The sequence below is a fragment of the Capra hircus genome, assembly GCF_001704415.2.
Source record: "Capra hircus breed San Clemente chromosome X unlocalized genomic scaffold, ASM170441v1, whole genome shotgun sequence".
In the NCBI taxonomy this organism is placed as follows: Eukaryota; Metazoa; Chordata; class Mammalia; order Artiodactyla; family Bovidae; genus Capra; species Capra hircus.
Genome location: NW_017189517.1, coordinates 23941537 through 23959547, shown reverse-complemented (window position 1 = coordinate 23959547; position 18011 = coordinate 23941537). Strand labels below are relative to the sequence as shown.

At 37.1% G+C, this 18011-nt stretch overlaps 1 protein-coding gene across 6 annotated transcripts in view; it reads left to right on the top strand.

Moving 5' to 3' along the window:
• SMARCA1 (SWI/SNF related, matrix associated, actin dependent regulator of chromatin, subfamily a, member 1) overlaps positions 1 to 18011 on the top strand; it is a 67756-nt gene that overhangs the window by 14720 nt on the left and 35025 nt on the right. For 5 of the 6 annotated variants that reach the window (XM_018044178.1, XM_018044180.1, XM_018044182.1 and 2 more), the window contains exons 7-16: positions 1638 to 1793; positions 3056 to 3187; positions 4529 to 4597; positions 8162 to 8271; positions 9607 to 9833; positions 10933 to 11054; positions 13586 to 13621; positions 14536 to 14688; positions 16614 to 16746; positions 17513 to 17661. In XM_018044178.1, coding sequence (XP_017899667.1) covers positions 1638 to 1793; positions 3056 to 3187; positions 4529 to 4597; positions 8162 to 8271; positions 9607 to 9833; positions 10933 to 11054; positions 13586 to 13621; positions 14536 to 14688; positions 16614 to 16746; positions 17513 to 17661 — 1287 coding nt within the window. The remainder of the gene's footprint in view (positions 1 to 1637; positions 1794 to 3055; positions 3188 to 4528; positions 4598 to 8161; positions 8272 to 9606; positions 9834 to 10932; positions 11055 to 13585; positions 13622 to 14535; positions 14689 to 16613; positions 16747 to 17512; positions 17662 to 18011) is intronic. The other variant, XM_018044179.1, reaches the window with a different exon arrangement.

The following is an 18011-nucleotide window of genomic DNA, read 5'->3' as shown; positions in this document are numbered from 1 at the left end:
CTACTCTAGAGGCATCAAAGGTCATGGACATGGAAACAGATCTGGTTTTAGTTCTAGTTTTGCTACTGACTGTGATGTTGAATGAATCTCAAAGGGCCTTAATTTTTGTCACCTATGAGAACTTTTGGATTATGTGATATTGAATGTTCTGTCGATATTTAACTCTGAAACTATCACACACAAGTTACAAAGCAGAGCTAATTTAAATTAAAATATGTGTATGTTCTGTGAAACTGTAGGAGGAACCATTAAACTGAGTATTTCACAGACTCTAATAAGGATAAAGTATTTGCAGGACCAGATGGGGTCTGGTGCTCTGGTTCTTTTTATTTTGCCTCTAACTCCCTAATGTCTTAATTAACTTTTTGACTATGACCACTTCCCAGGGTGAGGCTGAGATCTACAGAAGACTTTTTTCCTGTCCTCTCCTTCAGTCCAGGCAGTCCTTTTATACATAGTGGGCACTCGTTGAATATTTGTTAACAGTGTCCCTGGTGTGTTTGGTGCACGACTGAATTTATGAAATAACGACTTTGAGATGAACAGTCAGTTATGTTTGAGCACTGTCATTTCAGATTTACAGTACTAATCAGCCCCTTCTCAGTGTAGATTTTGCTGCTCCTTGTTAGCCTTTTTGGTTTTGTTTTAACCCATGATAGAGATGATCTGGAATTCAGTTAATACACATTAGAAGTGCTTTCAGTCACATTGCACATTGACCACATGAAGATTTAAAAATAGTTTTAAGCAGTCTCACTTTAAAAAAAAAAAAGATTCTTGTAGTAGATAGAGCAAGCCTCCTTTATAAAATCACATTTGTAGCCTCATAACATCAGGATTTTCACAAAAACACTAATGGGCTTTCATGACCCTTTAACAGAGTTTATGACTCATCCCTGCTAGAAAGTGAAAGAAACATAGGAGAGATCTCAGAAGGTTGGAATCACTCATGTATATTGAGCTTTTTTCATTTATCAAATGGAGAAGGCAATGGCACCCCACTCCAGTACTGTTGCCTGGAAAATCCCATGGATGGAGGAGCCTGGTAGGGTGCAGTCCATGAGGTCGGAAGAGTCCGAAATGACTGAGCGACTTCACTTTCACTTTTCACTTTCATGCATTGGAGAAGGAAATGGCAACCCACTCCAGTGTTCTTGCCTGGAGAATCCCAGGGACAGCGGAGCCTGGTGGGCTGCCGTCTATGGGGTCACACAGAGTCGGACACGGCTGAAGTGACTTAGCAGCAGCAGCAGCAGAAGCAGCAGCATTTATCAAAATGATATCACGTTGGTTAGTGCTTGGATCTTGGTAAGAGTATGGTATTCAGAAAGTAGTTCCTTTTGCCCATGTCCTTTTGTTCCCTTGTGGTATGAAGAATAATTGTCATCTTTTGGTGATATGACCTTCTCCAGTTCACTGAATATACTGTACTTGTTTAATGGAAACCTTTGCTTCTCTTTCGTTAATGGAAGTATTAGCATGTCATCCAGATAATTGACCATAAAGTACCTTTGGGCTTTAGCATTCCTATCTCTAAAATGAATGAGACCAAATGATTCTAGAATAGTCTCTTGATGCTTTAATTCTGTGACATCTTGTCAGCATATTCTAATATAAGGAATTTTGTTTTGCATCAGGCTGCTTTTATTCGTGATGAAATGATGCCAGGAGAGTGGGATGTTTGTGTTACTTCTTATGAGATGGTAATTAAAGAAAAATCTGTATTCAAAAAGTTTCACTGGCGATACCTTGTCATTGATGAGGCTCACAGAATAAAGAATGAAAAATCTAAGGTAAGCTAGTTCTGAATATCTGTATTAAAGTTTCTTTTAACTACTACATCTATTGGTTTACTTTTCTGTATTCAGAATTTAAAAAGTGATAGATTGTGATTTTATTCACAGAATGTGAATGAAAATCAGTTTTAAAAATGATTTTGGAGTTTTAATAATCGATTACAAGATAAATGAAAATTGAACCCAGTTTTTAATGTAAAGAAAATTCATTTACTATACCTGTTGCAGTCTAAATAACTGTGTTATGCTGCAGTGTTTTAATATTTTTGCAGTATTTGGTGTACAAGTGTCATCTGCTTTGGTTTATTTTTTATTGAGGAGCTACCTTATGCTTATTCATATGGATTATAAAAAAAACTCATTTTCTAGAATTACTTGACTTGTGTGAATTACAGTGTGGTGTTAACACCGAAAAATACCAATATTTCTTGCCATTACACTCCATCAGCAGTAGAAAAAGCATCAGTTATGATGATGAACCTCTCTTTGGGTCATTGGTCTGCTTTGGGAGAACCAGAGACAGAACTGAAGCAAAATCACCAGGTGGTGCTTTTTGTAGTTAATACTCGATAAGAGGATACATGTTAGAGAATAATTATTAATTTAAGAGCAATATAAAATGAGCCTTTTATTGATAAGATTACTGTGATTTCTTGGAGAAGGAAGTGGCAACCCACTCCAGTACTCTTGCCTAGAAAATTCCATGGATGGAGGAGCCTGATGGGCTACAGTCCATGGGGTCACAAAGATTCGGACACGACTGAGCAACTTCACGACTGAGCGACTATGATTTCTACTTTTTGTGCTTTAATTTTTGTGGTTTTATATTTAGAAAGTTAACATAAGATATTCGGGGAAGACGGGCTCAGGTGTGGTGCTTAAAAATTGTGACCAGGCCAAGTTAGAAGTTGGTGAGATGTGGTGGATGAACATGATTGGCATGGAGAAGGTGATCCTATGCTGTAAAGTGACCAGCCTGGATTCCATAGAGTTCTGACTGTTTCTGTGGACCGAAAATAGAAGAAAATAAAATTTTTAAAGTGGGGGAAGGGTCTCAGATGTGACTGTGATCTGCGTTCTTGTAAGTGTAGAAATCCCTATAATATTTTGTTTAGCTGTGCTTCACTGTGGCAATGTCACGTGAACTAGGATTAATAGTTATTTCAACTTTTATTCAAAAGATGTTTTGCGTCGGATGAAGAACTGAATGTTGAACATTCTAATAAATAAAACAATGTTAACATAACTTATTTTTCTAGCTCTCAGAGATTGTTCGTGACTTCAAGTCAACTAACCGCTTGCTCCTGACTGGAACACCTTTGCAGAATAACCTGCATGAACTCTGGGCACTACTCAACTTTTTATTGCCTGATGTCTTTAATTCTGCAGAAGTAAGTTTAAGTCGTGCATTTGAAGTATACTTTTCTTATGTTCACAGACATCTGTTTTCAAAACACAAAATGTATGCCTGCGTGCTAAGTCGCTCCAGTTGTGTCCGACTCTTTGTGACCTTGTGGACTGTAGCCCACCAGGCTCCTCGGTCCATGGGATTCTCTAGGCAAGAATAATGGAGTGGGTTGCCATAGATGGAAATTGATAGTTCTTTTTTATTTGTGATTCTTTGTGGTTTAGCTCTTGAATAGAAATTTTTTCAAATGGGGATATTTAGAAATAAGTTTCTTTGCTTTGAGATTATCGTGTTAAAGTTTTCCTGTATCACATTGCTACCACAACTTATGACATGAGGTAGGCTGAGTTCAGAATAATGCTTTCTACATTTTCTTTTAATTAAATTGGAAGGGTTTCTGCATACTAGTTTAGCAAGTAGAGTCATTGAAATAATCTTGAATTATTGCAGGTATTAACATTTGGTGAGTACTAAAGAGCTTATAATATGTGATTTGAAAAGCAACATATTTTATAAATATGATTTATACTGTTTTTATCATTGACACAAGGTTATGCCAGTGCAGCCAACAGAATTGAATGATTTAAGGACTTTGGAGCTTGATTTTCCTTGTTACTGATATTAATTGATAATAAAAAGTATCAAGTTCAGCTACTTATTTGTATACCTTACCTTGCTTTTGTTCATTTTTATTGTTTGATTAACATTTTCATTAGCATGTCTTCCATTTTATATTATTCCTACTCCTCTTAACTGGTTATAATTCTGCTGTGGTATGCTGCTGCTGCTACTGCTAAGTCGCTTCAGTCGTGTCCGACTCTGTGCGACCCCATAGACGGCAGCCCACCAGGCTCCGCTGTCCCTGGGATTCTCCAGGCAAGAACACTGGAGTGGGTTGCCATTTCCTTCTCCAATGCATGAAAGTGAAAAGTGAAAGTGAAGTCGCTCAGTCGTGTCTGACTCCTAGGGACCCCATGGACTGCAGCCCACCAGGCTTCTCCATCCATGGGATTTTCCAGGCAAGAGTACTGGAGTGGGCCGCCATTGCCTTCTCCGCTATGGTATGGGGAAGCCTAATAAAAGCCTTTTTTTTTTTTTAAAGAAAAACTGCTGATGGAGTACCTGTATAATGGTGTTCAAATTTTGTTAACTGCTCCAGTATTTATTTTCAGAAGTAAATAATATTGGCCATAACAGTTAACATATTTTTGACAGTGCTTTTAAAATGAATTATTGCTATATGAGTTATATAAGAATTTATAGAATGTTACATTTATTTAAAAAAAAACTATGCACTTACTGCAGAATTTTCACCCCTCCACAGGACTTTGATTCTTGGTTTGACACTAAAAATTGTCTTGGTGATCAAAAACTTGTGGAAAGACTTCACGCAGTAAGTAATAGCAGACAGGAAAATTTAGTAATTACATGTGTGTAACCGAGCTGGAAAACATACTGAATCTGTTGGAACATGTGGATGTGCCTCTGAGCTCAGTCTCAGTGTTTTTCTCTCTCAACCTTTCTGACAGCCTCTTTGGGAGGCGCGCTCCCACTGTATCCTCAGCCTCTCTGTGGAACAGCTCTTTTGCTTTGGCACTGTCCCATGGACAGTGTTGACCTCTCCCGTAGAGGCTGTTCACTCTCCCCTACTCCATGGATCCTTGAGATCGCATTCTTTGAATACCAGTTTTCCCTTCTTGTATCCTTTCATTCAGGTTACTCCTTTTGTACTTGTCCTGTTATCTCGCAAGGACATCCAGTGCCTGGACCTCTGCTTTACCCCCATCCCTCAGCTCATTTCTATTGTTACATTTTCTGTATCCAGCAAGGAGCAGGTTCTCTATCACTTGAACCACTTTTTTTTGGGCCAGTATCTCAAACTCTCTTGCTCTCTTGATCTGCCATTTCTGCCCTAAAAGCCCTAAACCAATTATGTAACTGTGTCTCTATCCTCTGGGTTTGAATTCAGCTTCTACCACTAGCAGTTGACCTGCTCTGTACTCGGGCTGCTCAATACTGACTGATAAAGAAGATGACACCCACTGTACAGGTTGGAACCACTACATTTTCATGTTTGCTGACATGATTTGATTTCCTTTAATACCTTTCCCTTAATACCTTCCCCTTCTGGGATTTGACGATGTTGGTGATCCTTCTTCGTAGCTTTCTTTAGCATTCTCTCTCACTTCCTGTAAGAGCTATTTCAGACTTTCCCCAGTCTTCCCGAGACCTCTAACGCATGTGTTCCCTGTCCTCCTTTCTCAGCAAGTAACGTCATTCCTTTCTCAAAGAGGAAATAAAAGTCATTAGGCAGGAACTCTTGAAGGATATCCATCTTCCAAGAATATCTGCATCTGTATTACCTTCTGTTTGAGTGGAAGAGGTTTTCTTTCTCTTGGTGGTGGTGGTTCAGTCACAAGTCGTGTCTAACTCTTTACAACCCCATGGACTGCTGCATGCCAGACTCTTCTGTCCTCCACCATCTCCCAGAATTTGCTCAGATTCATGAGCAGTGGCTAATTCTTCAACATGAACCCTGGATCTCATCTTTTCCTGTTTCCTTAGGGACTTTTCTCCTTAATTTTTCCTTTTTATTGGCTGAATTTTCTACCTCTCTCTCCATGTTGGCTCTTCTCCCTCAACATGTAAACATGCTCAAGTATCTCCCTCATTAAACCCTAACCCACACTTACACTCTCCTCCCTACATCCACAGAACAGTACTCCCTCAACACTCTGTTCCTCTCGAGCTATGATTCTGGTTTATTCCCTTGATGGCTAAGCTATTTGAAAGTTTAGTTTCTCCCCTCTTCATCCACCACCAAATCGTCTATTCACTCTTCTTTTTTATTGGCCGTGACGCCTGTGGCATGTGGGAATCTTAGTTCCCCGGCTGACCGGGCATTGAAACTGCACCCCCTAAATTGGAAATGTCGAGTCTTAACAACTGGACTATCAGAGAAGTCGGTATTCACTCTTTTTAAAAATGTACAACTAAATTTTGATTGACTCAGTGGAGGAGTTTTGTGAGATGGTATAGATGTGTTTTGCTTTTTTTTTTTTTTTGGTCTGCTGTTTTTACTGAGAATCTCAGTCTTTGTTTATAAATTAAAAAAAAACAACAACAACATGTATTGCTCATCTCTCCTTCTCTCCCCCTCCCCCAGAAAAATGTAAACTTAATGTGGGAGGGATCCTGTCTGTTTTCCACCACATTGTGCCCCGTGTGCCTGGTCCAGAGTAACTGCTCATTAAATTTATTTATTGACTTGAAGCCCCACCAGTTATCATGTGTTATGTAAATATTTATTTAGAGTTAAACAGAACAAGTCAGAAACCAGTGAGCTTATGTAATAGGGAACTTATTGAAAGAATGCAGAGGCGTAGAAGACAAATCTTGGAAGAATCCTGTCATACAAGTTGCAGCACAGCTGGGCCTCTCATAGCATGAACCTGGTCAGCTCTGAGGAATGGCTACTCTGTCTCTGATGGGTCCTATTCATTTCTGAATCCACTGACCATTAAATACAACTGAAACTTAACCTCACAAGTATTTGTGATTTTTCGTTATACCTTTTGGTCAGTGCCCTGACTTCTCTGTAATACTTAGTACCTCTAACCATGCCTGCTTGAAGTGCTTTCCTGCTTAGTGTCTGGGGATGGGATACATTTTGTCTTATCTCTGGCGGCTCTTTTCTGTCTCCATCATGGGCTTTTCTTTCTTTGTCCCTGAAAGTTTAGTGTTGCAGGGCTTTGTCTTTGATTTCCTTTTTCAAATGTGCTCTCCTGGAGGATCACTCCCATAGTTTCAGCTATACCTCTATACTTATAACTCCCAAATTTCTCTCTCCTTATCTCTCTCCTAAGCTCAAGACTTACATATCCCACTGCCATGTGCGTGTTCTGCCTGAATGTCTCACAGACAGTTTAAACTCTTAAAAATGCAACTTAGACAAATTTAAGAGGCCCAAACAGGAAACCAGAAGTCTTCTTTGACACTTCCCTTTTCCTTACCTCCCATGGATCTCTAGTAATAATAGCTACAGTTTACTGATGTCTGTTGTGGTTAAACTCTACTTATGTGCTACCACAGATTGTCACAGCAGCCTTGGAAATAGGTATCTTTTTCCCCATTTAAAATGCTTAGCATAGGTATAGACCATAAATCTATATGTTTTGGATAAATGAATGAGGAAACAGGCTTGGAAAAGTTAAAGAACTTGCCCAGTTTATAACCGCTAATCAGGGACTGAGCTAAATGTAAATCAGCCTGATGTGGGTTTGATTACTGTTTCTACCATTTACTAGCAGAGTGACTTAGGTGATGTTACTAAAATTGAAATAAATGTCTTTCCATCAAAGACTTATTGTAAGGATTTAATACTCTGTCTAAAGTTCATGGTACATTGTCCGGCACATTCAGGTGCCCTACAGATGTTTTTTTCTTGTAGTAGAATCTGCCTTGTAGGTATACATGGATAATTTCATGTTTTTTTCTTTTTGTTCTGATCTTCTTTTTCATTGAACCATTTTCTTCTCATTCATATATTTAAAGCCATTTTTAAATGGCTTGAATTTTTATTTTATTTTTAGAGACACTCTGATTCATACTCTGATTTCAGATTTCCTCTCAGGTTTACAAATATTATATGACAGCAGATTATTTTAAAAAGGTTTTTTTTTTTGGTACTTTTTCAATAGTCAGTAATCTCGTTGTCTTAATTTTTATTGTCTTTTGTGCCATCAAATCATGGATGTCTAATTTAGGCCCCCTATTCTGATTTGCTAATGGGCCATTACTTGGTTCTTTTTTACCAAGAAAAGTAGCAACTGGTGTTGGTAGTGTTTTTCAGATTATACAGTGAGAAGTAAATTTCACCTCAGAGTGTTATCAATGAAATAAATGGTTTATAATATTGAATGTTTTATAAACATTTATAAAAACTCTCACTTTTTAGGTTTTAAAACCATTTTTGTTACGTCGAATAAAAACTGATGTGGAGAAGAGTCTGCCTCCTAAAAAGGAAATCAAGATTTACTTGGGACTGAGTAAAATGCAGCGGGAGTGGTGAGTTATTTTATTTCTGCTAGAATTTATGTATAAAGATTTATTAAAAATTAGCTTTGTAGTGTTTCAATTGTGACTTTAGTTCAGAAAGTACATTTTAGGTTTAAGTGCCAAGTTAAGTAGTTAAAATATTTTAATATAAAGTTGATGAGTATTTTATTTAACCTTTAGGATAGAGTATGGGGAGTCTGTAGACCTGTGTTTGAGTCCATGCTTTGCCTCTTAATGACTGTTAAGCTTGGACAAATTATGTAACCTCAATTTCCCTTCTGTAAAATGGCGATAATAATACTTATAAGAAGGATGTCAGAGTTAAAGGGGATAATATCACTGGCACATTTGTTAGTTATTCTTGCTTTTTCCATCAGTGAAAATAGTAATAACCATAATAATGAGTGAAAATATCAGTGATTGTAGATATTATAAAAATAGAAGCTGGATTGGTTTGATAAATACAAGCAAAACAGGAAATTGACAAGAGGAGTCACACAGAATAATAAATTTGATATAAATTGAACATGTTAATAATGTAATAATGCTGTAAGAGAAGCAAAATGTTGCTTATATAAATGAAATTAGGTAACTTATACTATATAGACAGTTCTTTATTATTGAAGCCAGTATAGGGTAGTGATAAAGAGCATATTTCTCTAGACTCAGAAGTAAGATCAAACCCTTGCTTTGTCCCTTTCTGTGGCTCTGAATAAATTGTTTCACTTCTTTTAGCTGCCTGAATTTCCATCAGTAAAGTGGTGGTGACCCTAGTACATATCTCAGAGTTGTGAAGATTTAACAAGATGATTCATATGCCTGGCACTTGCACTCAGTACAAGTTGGCTATTGTTAGAATTAAATATTACTACTCCCCAGGTGCATACATACATCTGTTTTTTTCCTGGGGGAAGGTCTGGAAAAGGCAGTAAAAATGTTTATAGTGTCAGAAAAAAATGACCTATGAAGACAGGTATAAGAAATTGCAACTGTTTTTAGCTCAAACAAGTAAAAGCTGGATGCCAACTTTGAGCAAATATTGTAGTTATTAAATAATTATTATACACAGTTGTCTGAATTGTTATCAACTGATGGCAATTTTTAGCAATGGATAAAGCAGGAGGAAATCGGTTTATAGGCAGCACACAAGTTAAAATACTCAAATCCTCGCTAGTTTTTTGTTTTTTTCTCATCAGATTTAGTCTCCAGTCAGATCTTTTTGTTTTTCTTTAAATAGGAATCTAAGCAGATTATCAAAAGGACATTTTTCTTTCCAAAGGGACATTTCTTGATGGTATTAAGCCTGTATAATAGTTGATGATTAATTATAGTTTAATTTTTTAGGTATACAAAAATCCTGATGAAAGATATTGATGTTTTAAACTCTGCTGGCAAAATGGACAAGATGCGACTCTTAAACATTCTGATGCAGCTTCGAAAGTGTTGTAATCATCCTTACCTGTTTGATGGTGCTGAACCTGGTCCCCCCTACACCACTGATGAGCACATTGTTAGCAACAGTGGTAAAATGGTAGTCCTTGATAAACTATTGGCCAAACTCAAAGAACAGGGTAAGTTACAGATCTTCAAAGTAATGTGAAATAACTTAATATTGTATATGAATAACATTTTGCTTAGTCATTCATCATTCATTCATTCACTTATTCAGCACACATTGTTGAGTACTTACTCTTTGGTTAGGAATTGTCCTGTGGGCTGTATATGTTGTTGTTTAGTCGATAAGTTGTGACTGACTCTTTTGCACCCCTGTGGACTGTAGCCCATGAGGCTTCTCTGTCCATGGGATTTCCCAGGCAGGAAGACTGGAATGGGTTGCCATTTCCTCCTTCAGGGGATCTTCCCAACCCAGGAATAGAACCCCTGTCTCCTGCGGCTCCTGCATTGGCAGGTGAATGGGCTGGGTATACAAAGATGCATAAGACAACAGTCCTTGCCTTGTAGATGCTCACAGTGCAGTGAGGAGGCATAATTGCAAGTCATTTTGATAAGTGCTCTGATATGCCAAGATACTTGGGGTTGAGGGAGTCTTCACAAAGATGACATTTGGGGTGAGCACTGCAGAATGTGTAGGAGTAAACAGTGGAAAAAAAGGAGGGCAAGGGTTTTCCATCTCTGCAATGAAGCAGAGGTGTGAAAGAAGGGAATGTGGAGCTTATGGTATCTGGATAGAGTGGCAGTGGATGAGTCTAGGAAGATGAATTGGGGCTATTACAAAAGGCCATTTAAACTATGCTTTATGGGTTTTGGGCTATTTTGAAGCTCGTGTGGGTGATTGCACAAGATTTGGCTGTGGAGAATGACACAATCAGACTTGTATGTTAGGAAGAGAAGCTTGAAAGCAATGTGGAGTGTACCTCCTGAGCCTGAGAGACTAGAAACATCCTCAGGATAAAGTAAAGGCAGACTTTAAATCATCTCAATATGTATGTGGGATTTTGAAGACCTTAAAAATGTATAACTCAACAAATATATACTTCTGTATAGTATCCATTGAAGAGATGTGTGTAGGGGGCTTAGTATTCGTTAGTGGTATGAGTGTTCATGTGTTAAATATTTATATTGCATATGATGCTTGCTTTTATTTTCGTAACTTTCAAATTAGTTTTACATGAGTTGAATAACTTGCCTTTTTTTGGTGAAATGTTTTAGGTTCAAGGGTTCTCATTTTTAGCCAGATGACACGCTTGCTGGACATTTTGGAGGATTATTGTATGTGGCGTGGTTACGAGTATTGTCGACTGGATGGACAAACCCCCCATGAAGAAAGAGAGGTGAGGAAGAGAAAATAAAACAAGACTTGAAAAATCAGAGTTCAGTTATGCCATGTTTTTCATCATTAGGTAGTTTTGAATTTTGGCCTTTTCTTTAGCTAGTTGCATTGAATTGCTCACTACCCTCTTTTGGTCCTTGAGATCTTCAGCTGGACTTTCATTACACTGGCTCTTTACAAATCATTCTTTCCAAGGTTTTCAAAGACATCCTCACTTATCAAAAGGACACTGCACCATCACATCCTTACCTCCTCTAACCACTGCTATCCCTGGCTTTTTGACTTGCTGTTTCTCAGCTTCCTCTTTGACCCTTGATTCTACGTCATTTTCTTTGTCTGATTTGCCTCCTACATTAGACCCTCGCCATTCATGGAGTTGAACAGTTGAGACTTTTTCAGTTTATGAGCAACTGTAAGGACTCATGAGACAATAATTTGTAAAGGAAATGATCTCAATAGACACTTTGTAAAACTGAAATTGAATGACATAGGTACAGGTGCTTATCATTCAGTTGGATCTTGGAAGACTAAAAGGTTGGTGTGCAGGAATGAGTCACTTAGCTAATGAAGCCTGTCTAGCACCCAGTATCTTTTAACTTGGAAATTCTTAAAGATTTTAAGATTATTTCTCATGAATATCAGGGGTCTAATGTATATAAAACCCTTTAAAGCACTTTTTCTGAGGGAGGGCTTTGCTAATTTATCTTCTCTTTTCTGTGATCCTTCAGGGCTCTGTCTTTGGCCTCTGTTTTAAGTCTATACTCATGCTGTGGGCAGAGACCGTGATTTCATGGTATAGTGGAAAATGCATTGAACTTGGTTTCCGAAGACTTGAATTTAACATCAACTCCACCATTATGTGTGCAAGCTATTTAATCCTCTGAGCCTCAGTATCTTTAACTGTATATATTATAAGGGTACTATTAATGCCTAGGCTTTTGTTTTCCTGACAGTGTTGTGAGGATCACTGGATAGAATAGGTATGAACATAGTTTTTGTACCATGCAGTGTAGTATAGATCACAGGTCGTGAAAGTGCACACAGGCCTTTTCACTTCTCAGCTCTCGGACCCCTTCTCAGGCCACAGAGACTCTCAGCCTATGTCCTTGTCCTTCCATCACTGCAGTGGGCACTCTGTCCCTTGTGTGCCTTCTATAGCAGAAGCATAGGCCCTTTTCACATTAAGGGTTTCCCTGCTACCCACTATGGGGAAACAGTTGTAGTAATATTTATAAATAAGGATATTTCAAAGCTTACACTGTTCCCTGCTCTATAGTCTGACTCTCTTGGAAATAGTAACTCAAAACTTTATTGGGCTTTTGCTGATTTATTCCTGAGAATGGAAGCATAGGCCATATAGTAGCATTCAAGATGGCCCTTCTTCCTGGAATGAAGATGATATTAAAGCAGAAGAGTAGGTGCTTTCTGATCTCAAATAGCCAATTTGCATTTCTGACTAATCTCTCTGCTCATGAATAATATGGACTTTACCTAATTATGCCCCAATTATCTGGTCTCTTAAAATGCTAAATAATGTTCTCCCTTCAGAGAGTTGGAATCACATGTTTTGACTTTAGATGCAGCACAGTGAGAGCTGTTCATTTTATTTTGGAAACATCCTGCCTCCCCATCATGTCATCGTTCAGATAAGCATTTCATCTATTTTCCCAATAAGAAGTGGAAATCCACCTTGGATTCCTTACTCAAATTGTTCACGAGCTGTTCATAAGCAGTTCTTTCTCAATAGCACTCAGATTTGCCATAGGTATAGCTAAATTCAGCTAGCTTCTGTAACCTTGACTTATCTTAACTTTAACCTCACTTTTATAGGGAAAGGAGCTAACATTTATCAACCAACAGCTATAAGCTAGGCAACTTTATAGTTCCAGTTGAATTCTCCTAGCAGCCCAGTGAAGTAATTTGCTCCACTTGAAACTGTGTCCCAGAGAGGTTAAATGCTTGCTGAGAACCACATGTGTAATAAATGGTAGAGTTATGACTCACACCCAGGTTTTTGCTATTTCCTCTACACCAAATTGCCTCTCACTACACCATGCTGCTTTCTGTACTGCCCCTCTACATGCTGTATGGACTGCAGCAGAGTCGCCTTCTCTGCCTGCAGCTTTTGACCATGCCATTCCATTCCTTAAAAATAGAACTTCCTGTATTTCATGATTATAAAAGTGATATATGATTGCCAAGGAAATTTGGAAAATAAAAGTAGTTCTGGCTGATCTTTCTATGCATATATAATATATAAGTAATTAATTTTATACTGTATATGCTACATATAAAGTTCAGTATCCTGATACATTTTACTCAACATTGTGTTGTATTTCCCCATATTAGTAAAAAAAAATCACCGTAAAAGTAATTTCAGTGTACTGTTTCATCCTGTGGACATACAGTAAATAATTTATCCCCCTGTTGTTGATCATTTAGGTTGTTTCCAATTTTTCACTATTATAAATAATGCTTAAGTAAAAGTCCTTCTACATAAATCTTTGTGCCCATCTCTGATTATTTCCTTAGGATAAATTCCTAGAAGTGGAATTACTGGGTCAAAGGGTATGAACACATTTAAGACTCTTGATGCATGTTGCCAAATTGCTTTCCAGAAAGGTTGTACCAATTTACACTCCCAGCAGCAATGTATGAGAGTGCCCGTCTCATCGCCCCCTCGTCAACATTGAGTATTATCATTCTTTTAATCTTCAAAAAATGGTATTATGTTTTTTTATTTGCATTTACTTGATGACTAGTGAGACTGAACATTATTCTTGTGTTTATTAGCCATTTGTATTTGTTCTTCTGTGTACTGTCCTTTTTTTTATCCTCATTTTTCTATTGGGGTCTTAGTGTTTTTTTTTTCTAATTAATTGAGATCTTTATATAGTAAGGATATTAATGTCCTATTAATTTTTAAGACTCTTTACTAAATATCCATGGATTACCTTCCTGATTTTCCTCATTACTTCCCTGTTTGCTCCTTTTCACCATATGGTAGTAAATCTACCTACCTCCCCTTTTATCTGTTGCTCTCATTCCCATCTCTAAACTTTTTTTTCCTCTCTTGGTTGGTCTTCTAAACTATATCTTCTTTATTAATCCTTCATAAATTAATGGGAATGAAGTTGAGATATCTGACATTTTACCCCCTAAATAAATTTTAGCTCTCAATTAAAACATCTTCACTATTTTTATTTTAAAACAATTTATCACTTGCTTAGTTAAATTTGTCTTTGTGATTGTTTGTCTTTACTGGTATAAGTGTCTAAAGATTAGTTACGTTATTTACTATACTTTTTTACTGTATACACAGTGCAGTTTATGGATAGATGCTTAAATATTTTTGAAGGTGGAAGAATATTACAAAGTGGGGGTTTGAGCATGCATGTTAAAATGTTTATTTCTTAAGAACTCTGGTAATATAATTTTATTTTTCTCTCTTTTTCTTCCATCTCCTATCAATTAAAAAAAAGGAAGCAATAGAGGCCTTTAATATTCCTAATAGTAGCAAATTCATCTTCATGCTGAGTACCAGGGCTGGAGGTCTCGGAATTAACTTGGCAAGTGCTGATGTGGTTATACTGTATGACTCAGACTGGAATCCACAGGTGGATCTGCAAGCTATGGTTAGTTATCTTTAATGATAACAGAAATTTATCTTAGTTAAGAAAACTATTGCTATTTATATAGCATGAAGGTAATTTATGATGAAAGGGTAGTAGCAATCTTTGGGAGGTTTGGTAGATGTTAAAATAGATTTTTTTTGGAAAAAAAAAGTTGCTATGCTAATTGCAGAAACGAAATGAAAACAGATAGATGCCAAATCCAACTGTAGCATTTCTGTGTTGATTTTGGCTTTTATCATGAAACACAAATGTAATTTTTCCCCATTCCTAAATATTGAAGAGGGTACATTCATGTTTGAATGATAAGGGATTAAAAATTAGTCTCTAAGTATTATTCTGCTCAACAACTAAATATATTAAAATCCTTAGCACTAAAATTGGGAGAGATAGGATTTTAACTTCTGTAATAAAACAACTGGAGCAAGAAGGTGAAAATGTAACAAAGGAATATATTCCAGGAAAACATTTGCTACCTAGAGACACTATCAGAAACTATTCCACCCTAAAAAATTCAAAGAGCTTTTCTTACTTTTAATCATGGTATCATTTATTGAACTAGAGCTACAACTTCAGTCACTGTGACTCAAATTTTAAGGTGAATTTAATTGCAGAAGTAAAAGGATACAGAATAACTATGCATTCAAAATCCCCAGAATTTTGGGGACAATTGACTGTCTTTGGAAACAAAATCATATGCCAATGAGGCAGAGCTTAGAAGTCCTCCCTTTTCTTTTGTAATAGAGAATTGAAAATACTTACATTAGGACATTTTAAAATTCACATGCTTTGGCATGCTGCTGCTGGTGCTAAGTTGCTTCAGTTGGACTCTGACTCTGTGACCCTGGACTGTAGCCCACCAGGCTCCTCTGTCCATGGGATACTCCAGGCAAGAATAATGGAATGGCTTGCTGTGCTCTCCTCTAGGGGATCTTCCCAACCTAGGGATCTAATCTACGTCTCTTATGTCTACTGCATTGGCAGGCAGGTTCTTTACCACTAGCACCAATTACTACTACTTTAGCGTGTTTGATCTGACTCGGTAGGAGTAAGTCCCGGTAAATTAGTGTTAGTGAACTGGAAAACCTGTTGACAACACTTCATTTCCTTAAAAGTGTTAGAGTATAGCTGATCTTTCACAATTTACTGATTTGAGTTTGAAATGTAAATGTGTGTAGGGGTATTGCATTCTCTTTCAGTGTGCTGTGTTGAAACTGTTACTGGTGCTGGTGTTTTTATATTTAGTACAGGGCTGTTTGAAACTTATTTCTTTGCCTTTTTTTTTTTTTCTTTTGCTCAGCTACCCTTCTCCCTTCACATATTTGCTGAGAGCTTCTGGGGTTTTTAAAAATACTCCCCCTAGCTGTTTATCTGTTATCTGAACTTGCCACCTGTCACCTTTACCAACTGTAAACCACAGGACTAAATTCTAGACCATACAGTAAGGGTATTAATCTCCCATTAATGTTTATGACCCTTTACTGCAGATCGCTGAATTGCCTCAGTAAGCAGAAAGAACTGCTTGCTGATGAGAGAAAGCTGACTTTTGCCACCATAGCAACCCTTGTTAACTACTTTGCCCCTCACTTAAAAAACTCCTTGCTAGGGTGGAAGATATTTTTATTTAATGGTTTAAAGTTACTCAGTAACTCAGTCCAGAAGCTTTCAGCTCTTTTTAGACCTTATCAAGGGCTTTTGTCTTTTGTCCTTCTGGAAATTTCCATTAATAATACAGCAGAATATTTGTGGATTTCTTTGTTCCCAGGGTTCTCTAGATAGTCTTAATATTTATTATCCTTCTTTCAAAAGTGGCCAGTCTAGAGAGATCAGGAACTAATTTTATTTTCAGAATTTTATAGCATAAGCTAGCTACACCATACATTTTATCCAGAATACCCAGTGTCTTATATTAGGATTTTTTCTACTAGGATCGGGCACATCGTATTGGTCAGAAGAAGCCAGTACGTGTGTTTCGTCTCATCACTGACAACACTGTTGAAGAAAGGATTGTTGAAAGAGCTGAGATAAAACTGAGACTGGATTCAATTGTCATACAACAAGGTATTTATATGTATAAACTTACTTAGATGTTTCTTTGGAAAAACACACGCAGTTTTCTTCAAAGGAGATTACTTTTAATGATAGTTGACCAAAATCTGCACTCTTAGAGAAGAAAGTCAAATTTTAAAAAAATCCCCATTTTGAAACCTAGTGTTCAGTATATGGGGTAGGTAGTTTAACCTCACTAGCTTATAGTTGAATGTCAGTGGCATGTCTTTTGAAGTACTTGATATTATGTAGCAGATAAAAGTTTGCCTTAAAAATTTTAAATATGTATTAGAGGGTGCCTTTTAATTCAGAGAAATTTGATCTGAGAAATGAAGTTTGAAGATGAAAAAATGTTTTTGTCCTCCTGTGTTTTAAGTGAATTTCATAAAAGGAAATTCATATTGAAGTAGAGGTATGGTAGAAGAAAAACTTGCAGGGTTATTCATTTAAAAAACTACTTCAAAGTTCACTAATTTTCTGCTGTAAAGCTTTACTTATGGTTAAATGTGTGCTTAGTCACTCAGTCGTGTCCGACTCTTGTGACCCCATAGACTGTAGCCTGCCGGCTTCCTCTGTCCTTGGGATTCTCCAGGCAAGAATACTAGAGTGGGTTGCCATTTCCTTCTCCAGGAGATCTTCCCGACCCAGGAATTGAACCCAGGTCTACTGCATTGCAGGCAGACTCATGGTTAAATGTAGTAGTGTCTGATTAGAACTATTATGCTATGCTTTCTCTGAAATATAATTAAATATATACAATTTTTATTTTTATTATTAGGAAGACTCATTGACCAACAGTCTAACAAGATGGCAAAAGAGGAAATGTTGCAAATGATACGTCATGGAGCCACCCATGTTTTTGCTTCTAAAGAAAGTGAGCTGACAGATGAAGACATTACAACTCTACTGGAAAGAGGGGAAAAGAAGGTAGGTTAAAATGGCTTTTTTTCCTGATCAATTGCTTTAAAATCAACATACTTCAGCATAATTATTGTATTGCATTGTTTCAAATAACACATGTTCTCTGTAAGAATTTGTAGATTTATATCTAGGGATAATTTAGTATTTTTTTATTTTTTCAGTTTAATTTTTGGTGAGAAAGACTAAGGGCCAGAGTTTAAAATCAAGTGACCTTATACCTCATACTTATAATATTGGTATTTACTGTACTTAAAAGCCAAGTGATTTTTTTGTTTAATCACTTGTATCAGGACTGCATTTTACGACCTTTCTTTTTGCATGGGATTAGAAATTATCTTAGAGAAGGAAATGGCAAC